We start from the raw sequence: 11,107 nt of genomic DNA on the forward strand, positions 1-11,107 counted from the left end.
TATTACAAGTGCAAGAACATTTGAGACAAATACGCTTGTTCAAGCTGACATTTATGAATATTGCACCTCCATGTTGTCCAAATGTCAGCAAATCCTGTGTTTGGATGTCCCAGGCCTTTTATTTTATGAGGTGTTCAAAGGCTTTTCATTAGAGATCCTCAGACTTGATCATAGTACTGTGGAGATTTTAAATGTCACCTGACAAAAAGTTGGCTACATGCACCAAGAATAATATGTTAATAATTAAATGGAAATTGTGTTCTATTTAAAAGAAAGGTGACAAATCCTATTGTTTGTACATTCCCTAACTAATTATGCAAATCTGCTTCATTTTCTTGCCAGAAAGCTGTCTTGTTCTTATATGCCTTATCTTTAAATTAATGCAGCCATTTTAACACCTCCGCCATTAAAATTCAGACACTTCCTCCTACTCCCTGGGCCTGCGAAGAGGACACTCCTGCTATAGGCCCTTCTGCCCAGCCTCTCTGTATGTCTCTGTTTTCTCCCTCTGATATGACGCTGCCCTGACTTTCTCCGTTGCTCTTTTCCGTTGCGTTTAGCATGCCATCGCTTTTTGTTTAAAGGAGTCTGGGAATAAGCCTCCTGTGGTAAAGTATTGTGCACGCCCTCATTTCCAAAAGTCTACATTTTTTATTTTATCTCGTATGAATCAACTATCATTTAATTATTTTTTTTCACCCCCTTTGAAACCAATTCTGTATTTCTTCCTTTTACACCACATGGGCCTAAAAATTACTTTAAACCATTTCAAAGTGTTCCGACCAGTTTCGTACAGTTGACATTTAGCGCTAGGTCTAGTTGGATCCTGCCAACCGTTTCACACTGGTGCAAAATGCAAATGTACATAAAATACATGACATTTCCTGACAGAAAATTCTCAGAGAAACCTTCTGTCTAGCTCCCCATAAGCTGTAACCAGGGCTGTGCGATAGGGGAACCGCCCAGGGCGCAACGCTGAAAGGGGGCACAGTTTATGAATATTTTAGGTTTATTTTATTAAAATTGAGGGCTAGGGGGTGGGGACACTTCTGTTTCCCGTCCCAGTTGCTAACATTTTAAGTTATGGCTCTGCAGTGCTCAGGTAAACCTTACTAGATCTGGTATGGACCTTGTTTAGCCCTCACAGTACTTGAGCCATAACATTTTTGGGGAGTTCAACATGTCTGAGTTAAAACACGGATTAAAATATATTGCCCTTCGGATATCCTATTTTGTGTTTCCCGCCCGCATTGCCGCAGAGCTCAACGACTGCCAACTCATGGGAATGAATTGTATTTAATCGGTAATTAAAAATAATGGTTTCTGCATGAGGGAATGTGTTCCCCAAAACACTGAACCCCCAAATTCCCGCAGAATTACAGATACGCATCAGTAACATTATATATTTATAGATCTGTTAGGGGAAATGAAACCGAACCTGGGGCTAGGAGGTATTTTTAGTTTAATAGATAGTGATAGAAGCTTAAAGTCCAGTAATGGACCAACCCACTTCCATTTAGCAATAGAAGAACTCTCCCAGGAAAATTAACTTTTTTTGCCTTTAGCTTCTCTGACTAATGACCATTGTCCCCTTTCTTCTCTAAAAGACCGTTTGCCTCACCTGCCATTAAGTTGTCCTGTCCATCAATGACCTAGTGTCCCCATTGAGGGAGTTATGGTGTCCTTCTTTCATAGTTACACCCTTGTTTTAATCATCAAGAACAGCTTTACAATTCTTATTTTGTTTTTAATAATATTAAAAATTAAAAAATAATTTTAAAAAACAAAGCAAAACAAAAAAACGCTTGTTTGTTGCATATTAGTCCCAAGAGTGCTTCCTCTTGGGTGGCAAAGTGACGGGAAGCTTTTTGCACTAATTATTTAACCATTGCATCCGTGGATCGCCATTGTAGTAATACACTGATTTCGGTGGCATAGTGGCTGCATCCATTGATTCCACAGTGACACAGCCACGCCCCTAACATGTGGACATGCCCCAATCAGGAGGAGGCGTGTCCCAATTTAAAAGTCTTAAATGCTGGGAGGTATGATGAGCTTAGTCCTGATGTCCCCTTAGTCATGTTTAATTTGAGCCATAAATGTGGCTCAACTGTGCTGCATTTTAGCAAATGAGTGGAAACATTTGACTTAATGAACAGAATGTTTCTGCAGTGTTAGGAGGTTGGACTGATTTACTGACATTTACACTTTTGCACAGTGCACCTCTGCAGATTATGTCAGCCTCTCTGCACACCTGGGCACGCTGCCAGCATACAGAGGCGTCTCCCTAGAGCGGATTGTAGGTGTGCCCCTTGATGTGCACAGGCAGACCATCTAGATTCACTGTTGCAAACAAAAGAGTCTTTGCAGTGTGCATCCATTGGGATTTGGAGAAGATTCCCATTGACTACATCACTGATGTAAAGAGGACACCTAGTGGCCACTGTTGTTGCTGCAAGTGTGACTATATTGCATAGTGTTGGACAAAGTAGTGCACTGATCTCCAATAAGATTCTTTGTTTTGGAGCAGTATTGTTTTTACATTTTTTTTATCCCAATTTAAATTTTGGCGTTTAGCATTTGAAATACATGTGACGAGACATTTAAGTGTTCCTGTCACCTGCAAATAGTCGAGGCAGCCTCTGAGGGATAAAATAATTCACACATTTCTAGTGACATTGCTGATGCAAGAAGTGCAATTTGCCTCATGCCTTGGTCATGTCACTAGGAACAAATTAATTTATAGTAGAAGTATCTGTTCAGCCCACAAAATGTCGACCTATATTTGGAATTTTTTGCCCCTTTTATTTTGGACCTGAAGCTTCAGAACTCTTTAACAGGAAATGATAGTGATATATTACCATCACTTTTATATTCTATGTATAACCTACTGTAAATAATATTTTTATAACAAGTGCGTTCTGATGTCATTACTTCACTGTACAGGAAAATCTATTTATTCCAATAAATACACCCACCTACTGTATATTCTCACAGAGCTTCCAAGTCTTCTCGTTTTTCTGTCGCCGGTATAGAAGCACGCGGCTCACAGCCTTGTGTTTTTATATGGTCACACAACTTCTTTGTGACTTATACCATCATTTACAGTAGAGTCCATTATCTCACATATAATATTTATATTGAAGACATTTCCCTTAGTGCAGGATGGTAATGAAAAATGTATGTTGGTCTTACTGTAAATGTAATCTGCTAGATAAAGCTATCCTTGTTGCTTGGCATGAGAGTTCTGCCAATTAACATGTATCCACATATTGAATGAGAATAAGACAAGGGTGTATTTTTGCGTGTATGCTAGACTGAGATGAAAGGATATTAATATTAAACCTCTATTTAAAAACAAGTGTGACGTTGACAAAAAAAAAAGAAGGATGCTTACTCTTCAGAATTGTCTGGGACACTTGTCGCGAATTGTCTGGGAGACCGTTTTGTGCTTAGCCCAGGAAAGTGCTGCCTGTCTACCTCTGTGTGCCTTGTGTGGATAAGATTCATTAAACGCGGGATGCCTTTTTGTCTGAGTGATGTCACTGGTTCCCAGGGAATGTGTAGGCTGCACTCTCATAGATATTAGCTGGGATCAGCAAATGTCTGAGAGGGTTTGACCATGTTAAACTGATACGTTTTTTGTTTTGTTTTTAATATGTTGGTGAACTGCAAACGCGCGCTAAAAAAAATATTAAAAAACTTTTATTTAAAAATGTTTAAGTAGTTTTAAAAATAAAAATACACAATTTTAACACAAACCTTGAATGGCAAACATGAGCCGCACGTTTTGAATTGCACCGTCCTGCAAACATGTTCAGGGTCTTTGAACTGATGGAATTTGGAACCTGTTAGACCCCGTGCAGCAGTCGTAGGTCCATCTCACCTTCTGCTCCAGCCAGGGCTCATACTAGGCTTCTTTTAGATTATTTATACAATACTGCTATTGTCTTTGCACTAACTAGTGTAAAGGGAAGAAAACCAGGTTTGTTGAATGCCTCTATTATTTCTGTGGATGTCACATTAAACCCCCTTTGTAACACAAGAAGTCTCGCCACTTTTTTTGTGCAGTTATCTTTTATTTTTCTTGATGTGTCTGCAGCTTGCTGAATGTGTGTTTGTTATGTGCACACACCCCTGTAGTGGCTGCATGTTTGTTCACACGCTGGCCCGTCATGTATGTGAAGATTACCACGTAGCGCACACAATGTATAAAGGATTGTCGTAAAGCTTGTAATAAACCAGGCTCACAGCTACACCCTCCACACAATGCCGTAGCTTTTTATTCTTTATTTTTTTTTATAACTGGCACATTATATATATATATATATATATATATATATATATATATATATATATATATATATAATGATGGATAGGGAATGTTACCCGCAACCTCACAGCTGTACTTTCTATGTATAGTGTACTTAGCGTATATTACACACCTAGCCGCTATGCGCAATGTAGCTGTAGCCGGTGTGTGTATATTGTGTAGTGCTAAATCTGTATCCTGATTTCCACAATAGATCCGGTATCGGAAGGACAAGATCCTCCCCAGACAGACTCCCTGCTTTACATCTGTCTCCTCCATGAGAGACCTGTCTAATGGGAGCGCCCTTGCGTCTACTGTGCACTACTACTGCCCGGCTGAGCTGAGACTGCAAGGTGAGTGGTAGTTTGGTAGGGGGAGGCTACTTCTATGCAGATGTCTTATACATCAATTGGGCGCTATACATTCTGTGTACAAGCAGAGTGCATACTTTAAATTGAGCAACAAATTTTATCAAGTTAGGGTAAAAATAAATCTAAATGTCTGTCCAGAACAGATAGTGCATATGAGTGATACTATGTGATTACCTTTTCCTTCCTAAAAGGACGGAATTTTCCAAAAAATGCTGACGTATAGTGAATTTACAGAAGTGGAAGTTGCTCAATCAATAAATAGTCTCATAGCAGGTGCTTGAAAGGGTGGGGTTGTCCTAAAAGGAACAAAACACATAAAAAAAAATTCCCCCAGCACACTGCTATAGCCAACATAATTTCTACTGTAGATACAAATGCAAAAGTCTTGGTTGCACACATTTGCAAATGTATGTTAAAGTGTATAGTGAATTTATCATACAAAAAAGAAGAAAAATAATATAGTGTTGTATCTTAGCACCAACATATTGCAAAAGACAATTAGCACACCGGAAGAGAAGAGGTGAAGATTTGGATAATGTTTAACCTGCACCTCATTTGTGGATGCACTAATTTCATAAAAAGAAATGCTAAACTCATTGAACACCTGAGGCGATATGAATTCTCTAGCACACGCCCCTTAGGTAAATCAGCTTATTAAGTCGGTAAGATCAATGAATGGGGTTCTCCATTGAAAGGGAAATCCAATAGATGGCTTGTAGTTCTCTAGCAGCGCAGTGGGGTGCAGTGCATACAAGATCATTTTAGGTCATCTGCATGCCTACCAGAACTTGTAGGTCTTATTTGCTTTAAGCAGGTTCTTTAAAGGGCCCAAGGATCGGCTGCAGTACAAGGTCAGCAGGGTGAGAGTCCTTTGGTGATCAGGAGAAACTTAACCGGCACGTTTCAACCTCTAAAAATGACAACGTGATGTAGGCATGCCTTGAAAAAGACCTATAAATTTTGATTGACATAAGCAATTAACAAAGTATTAGGAAAAATAATATAATATCAATATGCATAAACTCGAATGCTTAGCATTTATCTATTAATCTAATTTTGATGGCTGTGACTCTGGTGGATCTGACACTGGTTCGAACCAAGGTTTCCAGCAAGTCTCTTGAATTATTCACGGTCACTGAGAACTATTTACTAATTTACTGTGCAGATAGGCACGTGACAACCAAACAGGCATTTGCTTTCATTGACTATCTTGCAATAGCGTAAAGCTAGTTGTAGGTTGGCCGATAATGGTTTTAGGTCAGATTTTCACTTGAGCGATGTTAGTGCATTTAACCACGGACTTGCTCTCTTGTGCAGATGTTGAAAGGTCCACTTTAATGTCCAAAACACTAGTGATTAATCCTATATGTTCTAGAATGAGGAGATCAGTTGGTATATCAACAGTCCATGAGGAACCTAATGTCTCTCATCAAGGCTCCTGCATGGTTTATTCTTCTCTGCAGATGTCTGTTTGAAGGACACCATGTCTGTGGCTGACAGTATCTATAACCTGCTGCTCGTGAGAGGTTTCTATGAACAACATCTACCTCCGTCCTGCCCGCTTTCCCTGGAGGATCTTCTGTATGTTCCCACTGCCCTACGGGTGAGAAACTCTCCTTCCTCTGTGTGTGCTGGAGGTGATCACTTCTAACGTGCTCTGTTGTTAAATTGTCTCTCCTTTCTCTCCTGTCCTGGTCATCAGGTGAATCTCGTTGCTCTCTTGGCCGACCTATATTATTGCTTTGAAGTCACCAAGCCAGAGTTTGTCCAGCCTAAAGGTAAATCTATCTATAACCTGTGCTCACATGTTTGTGTAGAAAAAAACACATTCATTTTAAGTGGAAATTTTTGTCTGTGGTCCACGTGGAGACGAGCGTTGTAAACATTGCAGTGTTTTACCTGTTTGTGGTGGTCTCTTTCAGACTTGCAGCAGAACAACGAGAGTACCACCCCTTCAAGTGCAAACAGCGGGGGGTATGTATGAGACTTGCTTTACACTATGGAAAGTTTCTTCTTAGATTGCTAGATCCACATCCATTGTCTTTTATACCATGTGACTCCTTAGTCTTCCCACGATTTAATCACTATCATGTCCCTTTTTTTTTTGTCAGGGGCTCTCCTGTCTTCACCTTCCGGCCTGGTACCACAGGTAAGTGGCAAAGTATTTATAATTGTTGATGAAATGTTGCAGCTTGCAGCCTTTTTGTTTTGTAATGAGCACTTTGAAACATGGCTTTTTCATCTTAGGATCTCTCCCTCACTCCTCATCAATGTCTCATATGGAAGGATTTGGAAAGACCTGGTCGAAAAACCCGTTAAGGTAGAATTGTGTTTGGTGCAGAAGTTTGGGAATACTATAATTCTCGAGCATCAACGTTATCCTTCTTTAAACAGGTTTTTAATAAAATTTGCATGTTTCTATTTAGTTCTGACTATGACCTTTTTTCTTTTGCTTCCTACAGTCACCCGCTGTCCCAAGCCGTATCCTTCAGTATACCATTTGGCCTGGACAGTGATGTTGACATTGTAATGGGGAACCCTGTGAGCATTAATCGTTCGGTTAGCTCGGACAGCCTTACACCTCCATTGTATACTCCATCCTCACCCAAAATTACCCGGGCTACATACGCCCCTCCTGGGGATGCATCAGAATTTCCAATGCAACCACGCACCTTCAAGAAGGTCCCTTTAACTGGGAAGGGGAGCGCAGACCTGCAGGTTCAGGAAAAACCAGGTGGTGGACAAGGGACCCAGACAGATCTTCCCACCATTGAAGAAGCTCTGCAGATCATCCACAACTCTGAGACTCGACTTCTCCCAGAGGGAGCGCCAGATGGTTTCTACCTTCACTCACCAGAGGAGCCCAAGCCATTAAAAGTGGAAGAAGAGAATCTAGGTGTCTACCGGACACACGATAAATCTAGAAGACTCTCAAGGGATGACGACTCTGTGATGAGGGATAACAGCTTGGACTCTGATGTAGAGGAGACTAGACCTACTCATGAATCCAGTCGAAGCTCACTCAGTTCACAAGCAGATTCCTCTGCTGGATCTGGTGCAAAGATGACAAGTTTTGCTGAACGCAAGAAGAAACTTGATGCCAAAGTTGGTGTAGATGGTTCCCCATCTACGACACCTAATAATTCTACAAATACAACCACATGGGCTCAAAAAGCTGAAGAGTCTCCTGTTAAAAGCCCAGCCTTGAATTCAGAGATGAGCCAGCTTGGAGCCAGGCTTGAAGAGAAAAGAAGAGCTATTGAAGCTCAGAAGAAAAGGATAGAAGCTATTTTTGCAAAGCACAGACAACGACTTGGAAAGAGTGCCTTCCTCCAAATAAAAAGGAGGGATGGGGAGGAAGATGGCGAAGAGGAAGGGCTGGATGATTTTAAATTGTCTCCTGATGAGGGTCTGCATAAGGAAATTGAAGAGGAAAGATGGAAGAAACCAAGCGAAGTAGAAATAAATGATGGGAAAATCCATGATGTATCACTGAAAAGCCGGGAAGACAAACAAGTTAGCTTTTCTCCAGATGTTACGAAAGATGGACTAGATAACAATCTTGGAGACTACAACAAGGCAGTAGCTAAGCTGAATTCAGCACTGTCCTCCCTTCAATCAGACATGCAAAGGCTGTCTGACCAGCAGGAGAAGATGATGAAGAAAGAGAGCAAGGCCTGGGTTATACCGGCACCAAAGTCCTCACCCCCACAGTATCGACCCAAGTCTTCACCTCCTACTCGAATTACAAGGGAGATCCAATCTTCTCGCTCATCACCTGCATCTCCTGCACAGTCGCCCTCGCGCATGGCTCCAAAATCTCCCCAGCCCAACGCCAGAAAGTTACTGCAGATACAGCCTGTAACACCCAAGAGTCCCAAACATACTCGCCCAGTTGAGCTTAAATTTCCACCACTCAATAGAGTACTTACCCCTCCACAGAATGTGGACACACTACCTCACCTGCGCAAATTCTCTCCGAGCAAAGTCACCGTCCAGACACGGTCCTCCCTACATTTCACACATGCAACAGCAGAAGACAATGACAATGAGGAGACACAGCCAACTAATGAGGTTCATGGAAACTTGCGTCCTGTGGCCTCAGTTGTCCCTCAGAGCAGTGGTGTGGGGTCACTGGTGGGGGAGGAAAAGGAAGGGAAAAGGAGCAGTCTGATTGAGATCCCGTTGTCTGAGCTGCAGCCCACAGAAGATTCCGAGATGGAGGGGATGGACTCTCTAGAGGAGACTTCAGGAGAAGAAGGCATATCCCAGAGAGGACTCGGATTCTTCTTTAAGGTAAATTCATTTCATTAACTGTACCTTTTATTTCCAAGATGTACTACATACTGCCAACAGTTTAATACATTTCATACCGGCACTGTTTTACTTTCACTTTTTCGTATTTGCACCATTGAGTTCGAACCGGTCAACTATGAGGAAGAAAGTCACCATGATGAATTTGCAACTTATCTTTCCCATAATCACAGTGTTGAAGTCTGAAATTTGTAATACTCTTAATGTGTTTTGTTAGCCACTGAAAAGCACATGAAGCATACAATAAATGTTTTCTGAAGGGATAATTCCCATCATTGCGCAGTTACATTTTTAATGCATCATGACCTGTCACTTGTAACTACGTAAGAGATACCAATGGCTGGATGTTTTCCTGTCCTTCCATGCTCCACCTGGTTGGACCTCTTACATCAGTTGGGAATTCTCCCTGCTGAGGACATTAAACCGGAATGGTAGAAATGACTCTGTCAAACATTTTGTCACTGCAGGGTGAGGAGCGGACAGAGGACGAGATGGCGCTAAGGAGGACAGCCCTGCTGGAGAAGCAACAGAAGAGGGTGGAGGAAGCCAGAAAGCGTAAGCAATGGCAAGATGAGGAAAAGGAGAAAAAAGAGGAGGCCAGGTAGGTGTTACCATGTGGTGGTTTCCAATGAATTATTCTGTTCTGCAAACAGTGTCTAGTAAACATTTCCATCTTTCCGCAGTCAGCAGCAGGAGCAACAGCAGACCAAAGAGGAAGACGCTGTCCTACGCCGCGGTGACTTCACCAGGAAGGAGTACCAGTGTCGGCAGCAGTTGAGGATCATGAAAGATCTGGATAAAGTCCTTCGGCAGAAACCCATGACTGTCAGGGCTGTCAAAAATTCTCGCCCCAAGACCGTCTTCCATGATGACTCTGTCATTTCCCGTAGTCCTGTGAGAGGATTGTTGGGTAACGTTGGGGACCATGGGAGTTTGGATTTGTTTGACAGCAGCGCTAAGAAAGAGGTTGTGATTGGGAAGGATTTGAGTAATGCTTTGTGATCTGATTTTAGGTTCCAAACTGAGTAAAGTTTACTCTCAGTCCACCATGTCCCTGTCCACGGTGGGGAACGATAATGGCAGCGGAACGTTCAGAAAATCTCCCCGATCCCCAAGGTAAAAATATTGCTAATCTACGGTCAATGCATACAGGAAATCCCAGATGACCACACTGTTTTTTCCATGCCTACCACACATTAACACATAGTGTGTGTATAGCTCAACTTCTGATTGCCAATCATAAATTCTGCAAAGCAATAACTGCTTGAGACATATACCAAAAACAACCTAAAAATAATAAAGGCCAGTACAGATAGTTAGATACTGTTACAGCAGGTATGGTAAACATTGCAGCAAATATTATTAGTTAAATGTGAAATATGTAAATGTTTTTGGAACATAAAAAGGGCTTAGTGTTTGTCGCAACCCATGCCTTGCCATATGACTTGCCGCTAGTGATATATTAGAGGGGGCATTGTTATGTATATCTATTTATTTGTCAAGTAATTACATTCTTAGTAATAAACTATATTTGTTTTCTCAGAGCGGTCTCTCCCTCTGGCCTCATGTCACCCAGCCGGGGTCTCTTTACCCAAAATGGAGACAAGGATTGGGACACAGGTTCCACTGCGTCCTCCCCAGCCTCTATCCCAGAGTATACAGGTAATCTGCCTGCTCTCTTGTGTGTGCGCCTGTATGTTTTGGATTTTTTTGGAGGGTTTTTTGTTTTATGGTTTCTGGTACAATCCATGCACTATAATGTCACTTTTCCTTCCAGGGCCCCGTCTGTACAAAGAGCCAAGTGCAAAATCAAACAAATTTATCATACACAATGCGTTGTCTCACTGTTGCCTCGCAGGCAAAGTCAACGAACCACAGAAGAACAAAGTCTTAGAGGTTGGTCCATGTTCTGTGTTGTCATTCTACAGGTCTACAGGCTATGGCACGGTCACCCATGTTTTTCGGTTGTTTTCCTATCCCCACTGTTCATGTTATTTCTTTTAACGTTGCCTAAAGTCTCTACCTTGATTTTGCACTGTTAAACCGCATCTACGATGTGTGACAGAGAGAGATATCACAGAGGCTCAAAAAATGTCAGCTCCTAAGGCGG

At 41.7% G+C, this 11,107-nt stretch overlaps 1 protein-coding gene across 1 annotated transcript in view; it reads left to right on the forward strand.

Annotated features, from left to right (window-relative positions):
* CAMSAP3 (calmodulin regulated spectrin associated protein family member 3) overlaps positions 1–11,107 on the forward strand; it is a 62,001-nt gene that overhangs the window by 48,554 nt on the left and 2,340 nt on the right. Inside the window, exons 6-18 of the mRNA XM_075206979.1 lie at positions 561–608; positions 4,527–4,665; positions 6,147–6,286; positions 6,386–6,461; positions 6,606–6,657; positions 6,795–6,832; positions 6,931–7,003; positions 7,146–8,979; positions 9,465–9,598; positions 9,681–9,907; positions 10,011–10,113; positions 10,541–10,659; positions 10,775–10,893. Of these exons, the coding sequence (XP_075063080.1) occupies positions 561–608; positions 4,527–4,665; positions 6,147–6,286; positions 6,386–6,461; positions 6,606–6,657; positions 6,795–6,832; positions 6,931–7,003; positions 7,146–8,979; positions 9,465–9,598; positions 9,681–9,907; positions 10,011–10,113; positions 10,541–10,659; positions 10,775–10,893 (3,102 nt within the window). The remainder of the gene's footprint in view (positions 1–560; positions 609–4,526; positions 4,666–6,146; positions 6,287–6,385; positions 6,462–6,605; positions 6,658–6,794; positions 6,833–6,930; positions 7,004–7,145; positions 8,980–9,464; positions 9,599–9,680; positions 9,908–10,010; positions 10,114–10,540; positions 10,660–10,774; positions 10,894–11,107) is intronic.

Source organism: Mixophyes fleayi, chromosome 4 (assembly GCF_038048845.1).
Source record: "Mixophyes fleayi isolate aMixFle1 chromosome 4, aMixFle1.hap1, whole genome shotgun sequence".
Classification (NCBI taxonomy): domain Eukaryota; kingdom Metazoa; phylum Chordata; class Amphibia; order Anura; family Limnodynastidae; genus Mixophyes; species Mixophyes fleayi.